Source organism: Toxotes jaculatrix, chromosome 8 (assembly GCF_017976425.1).
Source record: "Toxotes jaculatrix isolate fToxJac2 chromosome 8, fToxJac2.pri, whole genome shotgun sequence".
Lineage (NCBI taxonomy): Eukaryota > Metazoa > Chordata > Actinopteri > Toxotidae > Toxotes > Toxotes jaculatrix.
In genome coordinates this window covers 14,364,683-14,383,326 of record NC_054401.1, presented here as the reverse complement: position 1 = coordinate 14,383,326, position 18,644 = coordinate 14,364,683, and the positions used below count along the sequence as shown (strand labels likewise).

The 18,644-nt window shown below is 45.4% G+C and overlaps 1 protein-coding gene across 2 annotated transcripts in view; it reads right to left on the bottom strand.

Annotated features, from left to right (window-relative positions):
* kirrel3l (kirre like nephrin family adhesion molecule 3, like) overlaps nucleotides 1–18,644 on the bottom strand; it is a 33,553-nt gene that overhangs the window by 2,337 nt on the left and 12,572 nt on the right. Inside the window, exons 2-14 of one of the 2 annotated variants that reach the window (XM_041043811.1) lie at nucleotides 9,660–9,815; nucleotides 8,865–9,014; nucleotides 6,735–6,892; nucleotides 5,107–5,257; nucleotides 4,823–4,928; nucleotides 4,333–4,481; nucleotides 4,085–4,212; nucleotides 2,728–2,854; nucleotides 2,490–2,590; nucleotides 1,587–1,785; nucleotides 651–770; nucleotides 355–464; nucleotides 100–189 (exon numbers count right to left, since the gene is read on the bottom strand). In XM_041043811.1, coding sequence (XP_040899745.1) covers nucleotides 100–189; nucleotides 355–464; nucleotides 651–770; nucleotides 1,587–1,785; nucleotides 2,490–2,590; nucleotides 2,728–2,854; nucleotides 4,085–4,212; nucleotides 4,333–4,481; nucleotides 4,823–4,928; nucleotides 5,107–5,257; nucleotides 6,735–6,892; nucleotides 8,865–9,014; nucleotides 9,660–9,815 — 1,745 coding nt within the window. The remainder of the gene's footprint in view (nucleotides 1–99; nucleotides 190–354; nucleotides 465–650; nucleotides 771–1,586; nucleotides 1,786–2,489; nucleotides 2,591–2,727; nucleotides 2,855–4,084; nucleotides 4,213–4,332; nucleotides 4,482–4,822; nucleotides 4,929–5,106; nucleotides 5,258–6,734; nucleotides 6,893–8,864; nucleotides 9,015–9,659; nucleotides 9,816–18,644) is intronic. The other variant, XM_041043812.1, reaches the window with a different exon arrangement.

The following is an 18,644-nucleotide window of genomic DNA, read 5'->3' as shown; positions in this document are numbered from 1 at the left end:
TCATGAACTTTACTCTCACTTTTTATGTATAATGAAAGGAAAATACTGCATGCTTGCTATTTTGAGAGTGTTTCTTCAAGTAAGTGCGCTAAGTTTTACCTTGATGTCCGATCTTTCATCCTCCTCCTCTTCCAGAAGGTCGCTGTGTTCTGTGCGCGATGTCCCAGGAGACTCGCTGCTGTTTGGAGCCTGAGGGAAGACCATGCATTTCTGAAGAATTACTAGGATGAACAAGACCTCAGTTGAATAAGAACAAAACGAAGTATGTGCATTATGTTACTGTGTTAATATGGATTTTCCCTAGCCATCAATAGCAACATCTGGCATAAAGAGACGGTAAACAAAAGAATTTACCATGGGCTCTTTGACGTCCTCCTCATCATCATTGCCACGTGTAGCGTTGTGATCACTGTGAACAATCTGAACTCTGATGTCGCTCTTGGAAAGACGAGTGCACCTTTTACCTGTGGGGGTTGAAACATGTTTTACTTGACATTACAGGGCGAACTTGTATCAAAATTTACATAAGAAATTATGTGAACAGCACAAAAATTGAACAAAAACTGTTCAATTTTCAGCTCAACAAATGAAAAAGACTTGAATCTGTTTGATTTGAAAAATTGGCTGAGGACCCTCTTGCCCATACTAACCGTTGAGCTCACCTTTGCCTGTGTGCCTGCAGCAGAGGGATACTAGAGTGATGACACAGATGAGCAGGACACAGCCTCCACCTACTGCTCCGCCAACAATGATCAACATAGGCAAGGCTTCTGTAACCAGAACAGCAGTAGAGGAAAAAATGTGGTGTAGCGGGTGTGGGTAGATAGTTGTCAGGGGAAGAGGAGGGATGAAACGAGAGATAGTACAGCATAAGTGTCAATGTCGAGAATGTGAAGATCAGAACAAAAGAAAGAATTAGATCCATTCATTTGTCTTGCTAATCCCAGAAACGTTGGCGCCTATATAAATTCATCTGCAGTGAGCCCTGGCCTAGCTAACATATGCTCATGCAGGCAATCTGGCATCACACAAAATGGCTATTGTCTCTAATCTCTCTGAAAGAAGGGTAACAAGGCCTGACATGCAATGAAGCAATAGACAGTAATCTAATTAGAGATTCCAGGAGATACCGCTGCCCTTTTCTCTGGAGACCCCACTCTGCTACGTTGATGTAAATTACTGGCGAGGACCTTATTTTTGGTGTCTGCTGCAACAAAGACTTCCACCAGCATCAGTGTAGCAGCACTACTGCCTTATTTTAAGATCACTTACAGAGGCTGCAGCCTGAGAGATGCTGAACTTGGCTCTGAGACAGTGACAGAGAATATGAGCCCAACCGCAAACACGTGTGGCTTCCTCTAATTGACTTTTGTCCCCAATCAATATCTATGTTATGGGGCAAACATATTCATTAAAGGAACCATCTGCTGATTAAATCATATCGATTAGAGGAGTATAATTAAGATAAGCACAAGACAGGAGCACTGCTTTCACCTAATCTGACCCCTTCTCAGCGAGGATTGAGAGTATCGCTCTAACTTCTGTACAAGACTCTGGTTGGGATTAATACTTCCGTCAGTGTGTACCTTGCTCCTTCAGTGTGACCAGAGCGGTGCCAGTGCCGAATCGGTTCCAAGCGGTGCAGTTGTAGCGCAGCTGGAAATCTTGTGCCAGGGTCTCAGAGAGCACCAGGGAAGACAGGACTCCATGGTCGCTGGTCACTGTCTGCACTGAGTAACGACCAGAGGAACCGGAGGACAGGGTCATGTCTCCAAAGGTCCACACCTGCGGAGAGGAGTAAGAGGACAGAGGAACAGGGAGTAAGTCACTGTTCTGTGAAGAATTCCTCATCGGTGAGCAAAGTGGAGTTCTGCACGGCTGTTTATCCTTAGATCCTTGCCTGCTGCTGACTGAACACCAGTTTCTCCCTCTGTTCTGCTTTCTCTCTGCCGACCTCTGAGGTGCTCCGTGGCTGACACAGCTCACAGGCTCATGTTTAAGCTGCCTCCCACGTCTGCCCTGCAGGTGAGGCCTAAGGAGGGTTAGGTAGCTGCACTATGAAATAAGGCTCCTCTCTGCTGTCTCTAGCGCAGGGCCAGCAGGGCACCTGTCTCTCACTCCTCTTCACACCCTAATTATCCTCTCTCAGCCCAGCGTACGTTCAGCAGTTCAGCAGGGTCAGCCGAGTGATGCCTCTTGGGCCGCTAATTGAATGTGGTTTGGCTGAAACCTGCAGGAAGCCTGTCTTCCACAGCTCCCCCAACTCCACAATCTCTCAAGTCAATGTCTGTGCAATTACATTTGTGAATATGCGTGTGAATGTATTTGTTAGCATGTGAGGTGGAGATGTGCGGGTGCAAAAGAGTGAAGGTGAGGTCAGGGGTAAAGCTACACTCAGTGATTGCTCTCATGTGGGTGTGGCTAGGAGGAACATGTAAGCTCCCAAACATAAGCGAATGACTCACAACACAAATAAGAGGCTCACTTACGATCTTATCAGGCGGAGGGCTGCTTCCCACTCGACACTCCAGCTTGCCCTTGGAGTGCTTGATAGCATGCTGCGTGGCATCCGCAGTGATGATAGGTGGGCCTGATGTGAACAAGAAAAAAAAACAAAAAAACAAAGGCAGCAGAATTGAGAGGTGAAAAGAAGAAAAAGGGTATTTTGGAAAAACTGACAAATTTTTATTCAAACAACTTTGCATCCTCTGAAAAGAAGCCACTCACCATTTACTGTTAAAGTGACGTCTCTTTCTGCAACTCCAATCCGAGGTACGATGGCCTTGCAGGTGTATGTTCCAGCATCTTCCTGGGTAACAGCCTTCAGCTGCAAGGTGTTACCATTACTGAGCACCTAGTGAGAGATCCAGAGAGACAAGTGAGAAGTGTGTTAGAGAGAGAAAGAGCAAGGAAGAGCAAGGCGGTGGGGAGAAGAGGCAGACAAAGGAGACCGGGACCTTTATCAGTGGCCCACTCGTTGCGGAGGCAGCACAGATGGTGGGCTGACCATTGTAACAAACGCTGGTGGTTTGAGTTTAATTTCATTGTGAAGAGCTTTAATCACAGCATTAAGCACTCCAGCCACCGCTGAGTGACCGTGCTGCTGGGGAGATTGTTGTAATTAAACAGTGGGGACAGAACGGAGAGCTCTATGGTGTGAGTGGGCCCTAGCCTTTGGAGCTGCTACACTCACTCACTCCTTAGCTCATTGATCCTGTCATTCCATCAAGCTGTGATTAATCCATTTACCCCCACTCCGTCCTCCTCCTCCCCCTCTCCACACCCCCCACCCCTCTCACTCTCACCAATTTTTTATTTCAACACACTTACGGAGTAACCCAATTAATCTATTACTCGTGGCTGTGTGAGGGACAGTGGCAGTGGGTGGATTAGAAAAATGTCTGCGCTTTTCCCTCAGAGGAGCTGAAAGCATTCACTCTCCGAGATGACAGCATCGCTTACGCCATCTCGCAGCATTCTTTACTGGGGGGGTTTTCTTCAGCATCGCTTCAGAAATTATATTAGTTGCCAGGAGAGAAGCTCCTATGGGACGTCCCCTCTGATGGCGTGCGCGCTGAACGACTTTCACCAGGATGGTGTAAAGTGAAGGTGGAAATGTCCCATTTGTTCCACCTATGAAACTGACTTTGAGGAAATGGATACTTGAGTGCAGTCAGGCCTTTTTTTTTTATTATCTGACAAGCAGAGATGCCGCTCTAAAAGTTGCTGTACATGTTGCAATTTTGTTATTTTGAACCACACATTGGCACACTTGTTGACTGATGGATTGATTGATTGATCGATTGATTGAGTTAGAGTTATGACAGCATGTCATGTGCCTTGATGATGCTGGATGAATCTGTCAGTGGACAGACAGTTTTCTGCCAGAGGCTTTAGCCCTTAGGGAGCATGGTGAGAGGAGTTGTTGAAGATTCAGCCTGAAAAAGAATGTGTGGTGGAAAAGTGTGAGGGATTCATGCCTCAAGGCCATGTATGAATGTTTTTCTCTGGAGGGACGGTGTTGAGGGATGGTGTTGAAGCTTTACCATCAAGATAAGGTGTTGACTAGTGTCTGTTGCCTTACCACGCTAGAGCCCTGCTTGGTCCAGGCCAGGGTCAGAGGAGGGTTTCCAGTCCATGCACAAGTAAAGGATGCATCCATCCCTATATCCACTGTCATTGGCTTTGGCTCCGACAGCAATCTGGGGCCAACTAGGGTGAAACACAAACAGCCAGATACAATCAATAAGAGAGTGAAAATACCTCTAGAAAATCTCAAAATACCCAGTTTAGCCACACTGTATACAATGTTTGCCTCAGGTTTAAACTCACATTGGACATCGACCAGGGTGCTGACATTGGTGCTGCCCACAGAATTGGACACCTCGCAAGAGACGGGGTCTGTGAAATAAGAGTAGTCCACTGTCACCTCTAGGCTGTCCCCATTTGCTTCAGAGATTGGAACTCCTCCTTTCGACCACCTGGGACAGATGAATAATCAAATTATACACTTGAATTAGTTCAGGGAAGGTACGGAGCCATGCGTGTCAAAGTGGCTATTAGCTGATTCATGGCTTGTGCCAATCACAATCAAACGCTGCCAATCAAGCAGCCCATTTAATTCAGTGTATCTACTAAACCCATGTCATCCTTGCAAAGCTTTGCTGCTGTGCTGTCTTCTCTAATCTAAATGGCATTTTTGCAGCTTATCTTGGAATAGTTAAAAGATTGTACTGTGTCATCTCAGATGTTAATACCTGCTGGCTTTGCGTGCAGGGTGTAATCAGAGTGAACGATTTAGATTAAACCAAAGGATGGATACCTGTATCCAGTGATTTCAGGATTGGCAGAAGCAGAGCAGATGAAGAGAACTTTGGCTCCTTCGGTCACAGTCTGAGGCTGGACTGATAGAGTCACTGAAGGAGGGTCTGTCAACAGGAAAATCTCCGTTACTGACACGAATGTATGACTTTGGACTTTGTTGGATTTAGTAATCTTATTGCAACCATTCATCTTTTAGCAGTGCAATAGAATTAAATGTGCTTTACAGATTGCTGCACACAGCACTCTGCTACAATGTTGTGAAGCTGATGTCAGGACACTCACGCTGGACATTGATAGTGACCGATGTCTGTCGTCCAGCAGGGGCAGCTGGGTTAAGAACCCTGCAGGTGTAGGTGCGCCCAGAGTCGCTATCCTCTGGGATGATTGGAAGCATACTGACAGCTTCCTCTCTCTTCCCATCTTCCATCGGTGTCTGTAGAGTTGGACAACAGTGCAGAGTAGCTGTTAGATTATTGTTGGATGTCCAAGCAACAGTTCACAAACTATTCTTTACAGAAAATCAGCTCAGTGTCGCACAGGCAAGTCACTTGCCATTTGTGATCGCACCACTTAGGAATATGTCTATGACACTGCAGGTCTTATTTTTTTTCACGCGTGAGGCATTAAAATTGCCATCCTCTTCTTTGGCATGGCAGTTAAATCATATATTTTATGATGCAGCAGGGGATATTGTGCTGTTCCCACATTTCTGAGAGTGTTCCCCGTCAGCGCTCCCTGTTTGTCATCATCTTTTAAATCTATTTACTGCTCACAGAAATCAATACGCCTAAGTGAGGAAAGGTGTAGATTCTGAGGATATGGCTCACTGCTCTCTCACTTTCTCCCTCTCGCCCAAATACACATACACATACACACACACACACACACACAAGGAAAAGCCTGTGATGACCAAGCTGCTTGTGTGTGTGTGTATGTGTATGTTTTGGGTGGTGACAGTGAGGAAAGAAGTGTCACATCTTTGGAAAAGAGCAAGGACAGGCTGAGCCTTTTCCCCGGACAGCCAAATCAATGGGGTAGGCCTTTCACTTCCTCGGCCAGACACACAAAAAGCATTTTTATGCTAGATCAAATCACATCACTCCCTGTCACCACCCCTCACTCAGACAAAGCATTCTCTACCCCAAGTCTCACTTCTTAAAGTTGGAAATTATCTCAGTTTTTGGCAAAACTATCTCACCAGTTAACTCTAGGCTACATTCTTTCTCTCCTCTCTATTCCCCCTCTCCTTTCCTATCCTCTCCTCTCCTCCTCCCTCCTCCCCTCCAATCCTCTTCCCTCCCTTCTCACTGCAGGCTCTCGCCTCCTTAAATGTGGCGTTTAGCGTCGTTTAGCGTGGTCAGAGAGCATGAAAAATGTGACACTTTCCCAGCCGTGGCTGGCTTACGCTCCGGCACATCCCCATTGTGTTTCTGCATTGTTGTGGGTGATTTCTTCTCTGCTGAAACTCTACTGTATGAAACACTCATGCCTGTCTGAGCTTTGGCATGCTCCAGTTATGCTGTAGTGTCGCTGCATTAGTGAGCAAAGGGGGGTGGAAGGGGGGGGTTAGCGAGTGAGGGGGGAGGCAGAGGAGGCGGGATTGTGGGGTGGGGTGGGGGTGGGGGGTCAGGCATGAGTGAAAATGGGAGGGGGACTGCAGAGAGCGAGTGCACAAATCTTGCGAGAGTAGGGTGGTGATAGAAAAAAAAAACTGTGAAACCATGGAAGAAAGACGAGAAAAATAAAATAGAGAAATGGCAGAAAAAGAGAGGGAGTATTATACCCAAAGAGAAAATATTTCTGTTTTGAATATCTTTGCATTTATTTAAGCCAGCTGTTACATTTTGTTATGTTGTGTGGGTGTCAGTGATTGAATGATAATGCCGGGCAAAGATCTGTTCTCACTTTACCTTGGAATATATTGCGGTCTCCATGACCTCTCCATCTCTGTACCAAGTGATCTCAGCAGCAGGTTTGGCTCCCGAGGCTCTGCAGGTTAGGTTGTGTGGTGTGTAGGCCTTAAGACGTACAACAGGGCCGCCCTCCACCACAGGGTCTGAAGGAGGAACTGTAAAGCAGAACAAACATACCACTCAAAACAAAAACAAAAAAAAAACTCATTGCAGCTCCAGGCCAGCACAGAGCCACAAAGAAGTCATACTGATATTGAGCTTGTTGTTACTCTTAGCTCACCATCAATATGGCACAACAGCAAAAGAGGCAAACAGTGTCTTCTTATGGCCATGTGTCTGTTTAACAAGATGTAGTTTAAGGCAAGAAAAAAGACCAAGAACAGTTGTCATTTGGAAAAAAAAAAACACACTCAACCTTATTTATTTCCTTTCTTGGGACTTGCATTATTACTCTATTTGCTCTTGCTGTTGCAGAGTGATGTTTCAACTGAATTGCTTATTTGTTCATTTATTTGCATGGTTTTGCACGCACCACTGGCAAGCCAAGCGTGCCACCCCTGATGAAGGCGTCTATCTCCCCAACCAATAAGAGAAGGCGTAAACATGGGGTTTGTGCTGGCCTTTCTCGCTCCCTCCACCGAACCAATTTCACTGTGTGTATCTGAATTGTCAGAGGTCCTTCCGCTGCCGCGGCACGGACACTAATGGAATCCGAGTGCTAGGTGATTTTAATTTCCATGCCGATTCCCCTGACTGCACTCCCGCCGTTGACTCCTTTGACTGTGCAGGATTGCTTTGGTCTCATCTGGCCACATTGATTTACACACACACACACATATACAGGCATGTGCACTCACATGCAAACGCACAAAAGCCCTCTTCTCTCTTTAACACTCCTTATATCCACACATAAACATCAGTCACAGGTTCCTGAGCCATGTGCCTGATTTCATTATGTTTTATGTTTATTTATGTTTATGAAAATTCTTTATGATCACGAACCACCAGCCTTTCACAGTGCATTTCATTTAGAAGTGACAGTTTTATCAACTTTCTCTGCAGCCTCCTCACAAACATCTTTATGGCTGTGTGGGCATGTGATGACCGCACTGCTTTGTGCTTCTCTGTGCAGCTTTGACAGTGACACTAGACACAGAAAGGTGGGCTGGTGAACAGGGGTGAGCTGTCTGAATCGAATCATTTAGTGGAAATGTTCCTACCTTCTGCCTGTGATCTCGATCTGCTTGCCTTTCCGTTTACTCAGAATACACACCTTAATGGTGACAGATAGATTCAAAGACAATAGTCTCTGTGGGGAAATTGCTGCATTGTGTTGTGACATAAGTTGTAGCATTATGCCCGTATAATTGTTCCCTCTGAGTTTTCTTCTTTTTCTGTATACTTGCTTGTAGCTGGATATATGGACAAATGACAGGACTAATTAATGGAGTGGTGTTCCTTTGCATGCCACCAGATGCCAGCAGTGCTTTGCCGATTCCAATTCCCATAAGACCTGGCCCTTCCTCATCAACCCCCCTGCCCCCCCACCCCCAACCCCCACCTCCGAACGTCTGTGTGAAGAAGTAGATCACTCACATCACGTTAATGTAAAAACCGCCTTGCGGTTGACAAATGTTGTGGCTCACTGTAAAATGTGCTAACTGTGCAAACTCTGACTTTCAAGCGACTACGCAAGTCATTTGTGACTGCAGCAATCACATTATCCTAGACTTCCACAGTCTTGATTATCGCTACTGAGAGCAAAGGGGTTTCCTTTTTTTTCTAGCTGAATCTCTTGGCTGAGCCCTGCTTGGTTTGAATTATGCTTTCAGGACATGCTTTTTTTCCCCAGGAAACTAGATTTACAACGTGGTTATCTTTGAGTGGTGATAAAAAATTATTCTATGAATTGCAAATCACTTTTTCGATGTATTCCTTTACTTGTCTATGTTAAGTTTCGCATTAAAGTGATTATGTTTTTGTTTTATAATTTTTTTTTTCCAAATTTGTCTACATGCCTCAGTTTTCTGATAAGGACACTCCCCTGATTGTTCCCAAGCACTGCCAGCCTGCAGGCCCTGGCACGAGGGCTGACTGTGAGGATCATGTATGAGCTGTGTATCTTACCTAGTACAGTGAGCTTGGCACGGTGGGAGCGCAGTGCCGCCTGTGTAGCCTGACACTCATACACCGCGTCATCTGCCAACTCTGCCGAATCGATCAGCAAGCTGTGCTCGCCTGATAGCGGGTTGCCCATTAAGGAATAGCGCGTCCAGCCTGCGTGAAGCCAGCACAGAGAATAGAGTCAGAGACAAACAAACCAACCAACAACAAACACATAATGAAAGGACTATAAAATGAACAGACTTGTGCCTTGAACAAAGGCGAGAGAAACGTGGCAAGGCTCTTTAAGACACAAATGAAAGCAAGCAGCAACCCACTGCGCCAGGCATTGAGCCGTAGTGCTAGCGGAGCAGCGTGAGGCTGGAAATGCAACACGTGAGAAGGCTGCTGCATGAGGAGTCTGTCCTTTAAACACAGACACAATAAAGATGGGGTGGCTAAGGTCAAGAGGAAGCTTCTCCACCTTCCCTCTACTGTGCCACACATTTAAATGTCAGTGCGTGACAAAAGCCAATTGATTATCCACCTTCCTACAAGACCCTTAAAATGCTAAACAACAAATTAAAGTTTGGTGTGTGCAGAAGTAGCCGACCTGTCTGCAATACATTGTTCTCTCACCATTCATTTGTGTAAAACCCCAGCAGTTGACAGAGAGAGACTTGGTCTCTAATGAGACCTGGCATTGATCGTGGTAAGACAGACAGAGACAGAGAGAGCAATAAACAGACAGAGAGCAGTGGAGGAAGGAGAGAGCGAGACAGAGACAGGCAAGCAGAAATGAGAGGTCAGTGATAATACCTGGTAGGTCCCTCTCTCCGCCCAGTGCAAGGCCATCTTTGGTCCACTGTACCATTCCCCGGTAACCCACAATGACACAAGGTAGAGTCACTGACTGCCCAGATACAACCACCTGGTCCTGGGGCTGCTGGGAAAAGTAGGCTGCTTGGGTGGCTGCTGGGAGAAAAAGAGAAAAAGCACTCTGTGAATATCATATCTCTTAGAATTCACATTTTCCATGATGGTAGATGGACAATTCACGCTGAAATTCACAAAGTAGCTATAAAATGTATAGGTACGCAGAACGCAGCTAATGGCATTTCAGAGAGGGTAATGGCAGTACATTTCTGCAGTGCCAGCAGAGATGTAGCATGGGAAAAGTGAAACTTGCTCTGTAAGGTGTGTGAAAAAAGTAAGTGTGAAGGAAAGCAGACTCTCATGAACTGGTCTGCTCACTCTACTGTTTTCATGGCACTCTCTGAGAGAACTGACAAGACTGACATGTGTGAAAATATTATTTTTCCCCCAGAAATGTAGCTTCTAAGAGGAAGAGTCAGCTGCGCCTCATAACTTATTTAACTCTTTCCCAAGACCATATGGTTGTATGCTCGCTGACATGAAGCAAAAACACTTCTTGGGAGAAAAATCTGCCACTCTTTCAGTGTGCTTTTTGTAAAAATGGATGTTAAACAATCAAAACTCCATTAAAGTTCCCGGGGGACCCATCCGTTTGAGCCTGCTGAAAGTCAGCGGAGACACCTGCCGTCGTTTCGCTGCTGTGTTTAAGTATGGCGCACAGTCTCACCGGATTGGCTGGCCTGCCTTCACACGCATACAAAAACACAGCGTGAATACGGATTCACGGTTCCAACTGTTTGTGCCACTATGCTAAAGATTGAGTATTACAAACCCTACTGGTAGGGGAAGATGGCAACACTCCAGAGGTAACTAATCTGCAGAGGACGGTAGGAGGAGAGGGAGAGAGGCAGTTGGTTGGTTATCTAAGTGAAGTGTCTGTGTGAGTCGGGAAGAGGACTTAAAAAAACCTTCCCTCATTCTCCTTCTCTCTTTCTTTGTTGCTCAGTGGAGAATGGAAGGGAAGGGGGACAGAGGAAGATAAAGAGGGTTCTATTCAGGCATGGCTAAGCCCCCCCGAACTGCTTCTCTTGGTGGGAGCGCTTAAACAGACAGGGTTGCCCCCCCCCCTCTCCTGGCGAAGAAAGCCTCTGAAAGGAGGGCAACATACGGCGGCCAGAGACGCGCTATTGTCCCCTTGTCCCTCTCTTTTAATAGGCCTCTTCATTTCCAATCAATCCTGCTAAATGCAAGTTTAATAGCTTTTCAATAGCAGCTTTTCCCCCCCAGAGGGTAGCTGGGATTTTCTCTCTCTCTCACCCCTTTTCTCTTTCCACGTCTCTCCCCCCTCTTTCTCGCTCCATTCTCTCTAGTTTTTCTGTGTTTTTGAAAGGGGGGCTTCCGAGGTTGTTGGCAGTGTTTATTCCGCACTCAATTATCCACTTCATCTCGGGCTGCACCATGGGCTGAACCCTGCCCCTCGCCTCCCCTCTCCCTTTGCACCCTCCTGCCTCTGTCACCCAACAGCACAATTACAGCCGCCAAACAGTGAGCTCATCAGGAACGTGAGTTCTCCACCACTCAGACCGTGTTGTGGTTGTCGACAAGCGCCTCAAAACCCATTTTCACATGTGCCCATTCTCTCTTGCTCTCCATCTGGGCCAAAAGAGGTGTTAATAGATAGCTGAACAAAAAAAAAGAAAGATCAGAGAACAATGCATGTTAGCTCACCAATAATGTCTCCCTGTACATCATTTTACCAAAGTGTTTGAAAAGCCTAATGAGCCGTGGGTGCAGACAGGTAGACTGTATGTGTGTCACACACTGTGGATCAAAAGAGGCCAATTTGAGAGCGTCAATGAGAAGTGAAACGTCTTCTTGCTCAGGCTATTAGGCGTTTAGCGAAGGCTGGCATTTTCCCGTCATACCTTCAGAAATGCTGTTTTTACAGTCTGCCTGCCTGTCCCTAACATTCATACCTTTATGAGCTATTGAGCGCTTTCATTTGCCTCCCCTTGCAGAGTGAGTAGGGATTTTTCCTCTTTGTACTTGCAACAGTACAAACATTGATTGCAATTAAGTATCTCGCCCAGAGTATCTAAATGTTTACAATAGGTAATAATTCACAGCATTGGTTGATTGTTTAGACGGATTAGATGTACTGAATTGTTTTTCTTTACCCCTCCCACATACAATTTCTCATGCTCACACATGGCAATTAACACTGCGCACGCACACACATACATAGCCGTACGAATATAGAGTACAGGGTATGTACTATAGCAAATGTCTTCACACCATATGAGTGATTCATTGCTCTCCAGATCCCTTATTGAAAACGCTCAACAGAACATCTCGACTGGCTAATGACTCATGCCAGATTCCTTTAATTCCTCCTTGCTGAATTAGACAATTCTTTGACGGTGTATTAGCAGCTTAATTACATGAATACATTTCTGACGGGGAGAGAGGGAGGAACAGAACCAGACAAAGAAAGAGTGGAGGAGAGGCAGTCAGAAGAAGTATTGAGCTGTGGGTGTGAAGAGGCTTGTTCTCGGTGTGCTGTAGTGTCATGTACACACAAGCATGTACACAAACACATACCATAGCTTTTGGTGTTTTTTTCCAGAGTCGAAACGAGAAGCTTGTCTGTTGGCTGCAATTGAATGGCGTTCGAAAAGAAAGATTTGAAACTCCTTTTGAAATCCCAACATTTCTGCAGTGGGTTTTAGTTTATTCGGCATGTCGTCTTGAATGTTATGCACGTAAATATGTACAATGTACATTAGTTGCACAACATGTTGTGTTCTTAGTGTTGCTTTAAATGCAGTGAAATTTTAGATTCACAAGCCCTCGTCACAAAAAATACAACATGTACTCTGTTTCTTGTTTTACTGTGTGTGTGTGTGTGTGTGTGTGTGTGTGTGTGTGTGTGTGTGTGTGTGTGTGTGTGTGTGTGTGTGTGTGTGTGTGTGTGTGCTTTTCCATCCCCCAGTAACAAGGTCAAAACACATTTGGCCTGATACATTTTAATCCGGATTTCTCAAAATGGAATATCATTTCACACCGCTGGATGCACATGGGGCTAAGTTTATGTGTGTGTATGTGTGCGTGTGTAGGTGTGTGTGTGTATGTGTGTGTGCATTTCTGCCCGACTGTGTGCGCTCTGTGCACTAGAGAGTGCCTATCTGCAAATGTGCTATATATGTTTATGTCAGACGTGTGTGCATCTGAATGTGCGAATGAGCGTGGAGTGTGGGGCGGTGTTAATAGGGAAAGCAACTTGTCAGGCACCGGAGGGCTCATTTAGCAGTTACTTTGACACATTAGCTTCTTTTAAACAGAGATCCCACTACATTGCCGTTAAGAAGACCCTTCATTATGCCGCCTTTGCTTGTTTACACTGAACCAAACAAAGCCAGCATAATGCTACCCCAGCGTGTGATTGTAGATAGTATGCCGGTGTCCTTGAATCAGAGGCGTGACGTGTAACACAACAGTGTCTGCATCTGTCCCACTGTGTACGTCAATCTGGTTCTGCTATCAGCTTATTGCCGGAACAATGCCCCCCCCCCCCCCCCCCAATTCTGTGTTTGTACCTTTTAAAGAGAGTGGCGAGGTGGAATAAAGCCCCAACATTTCCACCTTAAACAGGCTGTTTAAAAGCGGCAAGCGACTGTTACTGTCACATGGTCGGGGTTAAGTTCAAAACAGCCTCTCCAACTTGGACACAACCTATTAAAGAGCTTTGCGTCGACCCTTCACTCTCCTTCCCTCATCTGCACTGATAGAGATACATTCACATCAGGAAGGATCAGGAAGAGATGGACAGATGTCAGCAATGATCTGTCCACTACTGGACATCTGCCTTGATAGAATTAGACTGAGCCAGTCACTCTGTGTGTGTGTGTGCACTGAAAATTGTGTAGTCTATGTGTAAGCACTGGCCATGATGCTAAAGACTGAGAAAGATAATGGCACTGCAGATGACCTTTAGATAAAATGTGGCCATAACACACACAGTACAGTATTTATTATCAAGTCACGACAGTCATAATCTGTTATGGCATTTTGGTAATCTGACAAAAAAAAAAAAAGAAAAAACGAAAAAAAAAAAAAAAAAAAAAAACATTCCAGGCCATAAGTCAATTTAACAAGTCAGGTACTTCAAATAAAACATAAAATAACATCAGACTCTCTTGTTTGTAACAGCTCAGGCGATCCACTCTGTCCATTTTCCTGTGCTTTTACAATGACACTCAACTGCATATGTTCATTTACTCTAAGAGGCTCCGAGCTGCGTTCGCAGAGAGTCCCTATTTTAGTCCTGATTTTATTCCATGTCCTCATTCCCATCCAGTGCAAAGAGTGCAACATCCAGTCCTGTGGGCTCTATAAATATAAGTGCTCTCAACTTGACTGGACAATTTGCTCTGTGCAGTAATAATTCAAAATGTTAAAAAATAGCGCCCGATATCTACTTGCATTTTTGCCCCAGAGGTGGAGGCAGAATCCTGAGCCCAGCTGGTGCGAGTTTTCCACAATAAGAGCCGGAGAGGAGAGAAAGAGAAAGAAAAACAGACAAAAAAAAAAAACCCCAGCACAAAACAGGGCAATTGGCAAAAAAGTGTCAAGCTTGGAATAAACAACCCCTTTCCCCAAATGCCATCCATTGTGCCGTGTCTAGATAAGGCTTCTAAATCGAGCTGGAAAATGCAAGCTCCATTTCTCTCTGTATGGAATTATTATCCCTTTGTTTTGAGTCAGGCTCTTTTGTCTTCCTCTTCCTGTGTGTGTGCTTCTGTATGCGTGTATACAAACAGACAGTAGTGCTGAGGTAGCTGAACCAAAGAGTATGTCCCAAAGGGGACCCTGCACCCATCTCATGTTTGATCTGGCTACTAAGCTCATTACCATGGCTCCTACAGAACTTCTGAGGGCTGGAAGGGGGTGAACAGCAGATCCCACCCACCAACTTGTGGCACCCAACACATGCACTACATGTGTGAGCACCTCTGTGTTTTTCTTCAACTTGGACCGTTGCAAACAGCTTCTGCTTGTGCCTCTGCAGATGGTCTCCTCTCTCATACCTTAATGCAGCCGGACCTCTCTTCAATTCTTTCTCTCCCACGTTGCATTCCAGCTGCACTCCCACCCACCGACTCTCACTATCTTTTCTCCCATTCTACGTTTTTGTGCCCAAATTGCAGTCTAACAGCTTTTTAAGAGCTGTTTTGCTGGAGTTTAATCCTCCTAGCCTCCCTTTCAGCCTTTATTCCATTGTGGAAATCTTGGCTCAGACCTAGACCCTTTTTAGAGAGTGGACCGCTCATCCACCCAGCCCCCCCCCCCCCCCCCCCCCCCCCCACCCCCTGCTTTGCTGATACCCCCACCCAGGGCATTCTCTTCCATTCCTGCATCCCTCAGCAATCCAGCCCCATCCTCTCATTCCTCTGTTTATCACTCTTATGTCTACAGTCAGTTAGCCATGATCCCTGAAATCAATGCCTACCAGCCCCACTTTGAGAGTTATATAAGGTGTTACTAATTGTTGATTTGCTTTCTCCATGGCTCTTTCTGCCATCACTCTGCTTTTCCAGACTCCGTGTCAGCTGTCATCTCTTGCCAGCCTCTCCCTTGCACTTTCTCTCCCCATCTCTTCCTCTCTTCCATCCTGTATCCCGAGTCCCTTTCTCTCGCTCTCTGCATCCCCGGTGTGAAAATCACAGGGGTTTGTGTCAGCTTGTCAACACAACACTCAAGAAAAGCAGGGTAGGGGGAACAACAGAAAAAAAAAAAAAAAAGAACCACTACATGTTAGAAAGACCGGAAAAACTGAGGTAAGGTAAAAATGGAAAAAGTGGGCTCCTGTCAGCTTCCAATTGCAAAGGAGTGGGCCTGAGAGGGGATTGATGGAACGCTGTAATCAGTCTGTCTCCAATGCTGTCACCACGAGGTTTTTCTCTGCTGGAATAGGGCGCTGCACACATCAGGGCAGCAGTGAGGCTGATCGCATGGGCGAGCAGCGGCAGAGTTTCTCCCTGGGTACCTGCTACAACAGATGCAGTGGATAGAGTAATAGAGTGGTATGCATACAAGGAGAGGAAGAAGGGAGGGTAGAAAAGGAGGAGGCTTGGAGGGGTAGGGGGGCGGGGACCAAGAGTGCTGATGTGACACAGTCAGTGTGTGAATGGTTCGTGCACTCACTGTGCTGCAGTGCCCAACAATGTGCCATAAATACACTCATTCTTGTACTGTCTTCTCACACTTGCCGCTCACACACATACATAGATGCACACTCACTGTCACAGCCCCATATCTTTAGGGTTTCTAGTGGGCTGGAGCATCTCTCTGAGTATAATTCTAGCACAGCTTTTAAACAGCTCCCCCACTCTTGAAGCCAAGAGCCAAAGAGCTGAGAGCTGACTCCATGTAGACAGATAGCAAGTGACTGGCTGGCTGGCAGGAGAACAGGAAATAAAAAGCCATATAAAAAAAGAGAGAAAAGAGGAGGGAGTCAGTGGTGGCGGTATGAAATTGTCTGTACACATCAGCCAGCAGTGTTGACAAGATGTTGATTGAGCTAGTCTTGTCATTTCGTTCCTGCTTACCCCCTGGTGTTTTAACTGCAAGACAGCTGCTGGCTGGATCTGTGTCACAGTTCCAGCCCTTTTCTGCCCCCCCCCCCCCCCCCCCCCCCTTTCTGTTTCTCCCTCTCTTACTTTTTCTTTCTGTCTCTGTATCCCAATTTCCCTCTCTGATTCCCTCCCCCTCTTTCAGCAGTATTTGGATGGAAGGGCTTTCAGTATAATTTACTGTGCTTTTAAATCATTAACTTCTTGTGCTGTTTGCAAAAGCCCTGGTTTAGTGTGTGCATAACAGCTGACATGGTGGATAAAACAGCAGTGGTACGCAACATGTGACAGAACGGCAACTCAACGATGGGACACGAAAAAGAAAAAGAAAATTCCCAGATGCAGACATGACAAGTAAACAAAACAAATAAATATATATTTATATACATAATAGATTAAAAATCCATAAAACAACGAAGGGATAATGTTGAAATTGCCTCCATCTCTTGCTTTTTCTAAAAGGCAGTAGAAATGAAAACAAAGGAATTCTCTACATAGATTCTGTGCTGGGACTCTGGGCCTAATGCCCTGGGGTGTCAATTAATTTAGTCTAGGGATTTGCGGCCTACTCTTCCTAATTGAGCCCAGTGGAGACCCCCTTGGCTCTTCACGATAGGAAGTAGTGCGTTTCATAATTAATACTTTTTTTTTTCCTTTATTATTATTATTTTTTAATGAGGGTGGTAATGTTGTAAATGTATGCATCTCATTAGAGTAAAAGGGCCATCTATGCTATTGTTCACTTCTGCAGTGTTTGCTGCTGGTGAGATGAATAAGAGAGAGAACCTCATTCAGAAGCAGCAATGGCACATTGAAGTCAAAGCTGTGCTTTTGTGTGTGTTTGAATATAAAACACAGCTCGCTCAATGAGAGTCTCATTAGTGTTGCTTAATATGTGTGCTTTTTAAAGCTTAGAGGTTAATGCCCGACTTGCCTCCATTTCACTGGAGCTCTCTTTAATTTGATGCATAATTCTTTTTTGTCAGCAGCTGACAAGAGCCTCTTCAGAGAAAGCAGCTGAGCCGTGTTGTGAACTCTGCATCCAACAGGAACACAAAGGCACAAAAACACTTCTAATTAAACCTGTTTAAAATGTTTTCTCCTCACTTTTCTTTTCATGCTCCACATTACAGAAGATATTTCTCAACTCTCCTATCGTCCCATCTCTCTGTCCAGAGAACATAACTCCTGGCGATTAAACAAATTACCTCCTCTCCCAAGAGAGCCATGGATCCAGTGAAAACAGTAAGTGTGTGATTCACAGTGCTGCCACCACTCTGTTCTTACAAACAGCCTTCAAATTGCCATTTATTAATCAATGTCTGTGGTTAGTCTGTGACCAGAATTTCTGTTCCCTTTCATCTGGAGGTGGAGAAAAGGCAAGTTTTAATTTAACATTCTTATTCTGTTCATCAGATTGCCTATAACTTGAAACATTCCCTTAAAATTACTGATGACTAAGAGCTTTGAGAACACAAGAAAGGGAGGGGAAAAAAATGTTACCTGCCAACCTCAATACATCCTGCTTTGTGTTGAGAAAAAGAAAGGAAGGGGAAAACTAATTTCCTGAAACTCCATTTCTTAAGCGTTGATTAGTAAAGGAGCATAATTAGAGTGAAATGTGAAGTCAGGGTTTTTTCAGATTGCGCCGCTTCCTCTAGAAAAATCAGGCCATGATTAATGAATAAATGATTAATGAGCGAACTAATTAATCAATTAATTATTAAGCAAGCACTCCGAAGAAGAAACGGGTGGGATGACGGTGAACAGTGGATATAAGAGATGGTTAGGGTGTGTGTTAGAGAAAAAAGGATTTAGGATAATCTGCCTGTTTGTTCTGTCAGTTTGTTTTGTCTTCCGTCGCAGGGGAGGATGAGGAAGAGGGCGGATGGGAGGAGATGGAGGGCTCAGCCCTTGTCTTGAGCTTCCTGAGTCAGCCAGCACCGTCTTGTGTGAGAGCACTGACCTCAAAATGCTGCATTTGCAAGTTCGCCCATACATCTTGGGGTCAGGTCTTTAGGTAACGCAGTAGCGAAGTCTGGCATAACATTTGTCAACTACAGTGATGATGTTTGCACTGGGCTGGAAGAGGCCACGCGACCCAAAATCAACACCTCTGGAAAGGCTGAGGGTAACGCAAAGTTCCCTTCTCTAACCAGTCGCCTCTCCTTCCCCTGTCTTTAACTAGGACACACCATCAATCTTTGATAATGTGCAGTGTGGGGCTCTCCTGTGTGACCAGGCTGATGAGACATCACAGAAGGGATTGATGTATGAAACGCAGGCTCCGAATGTA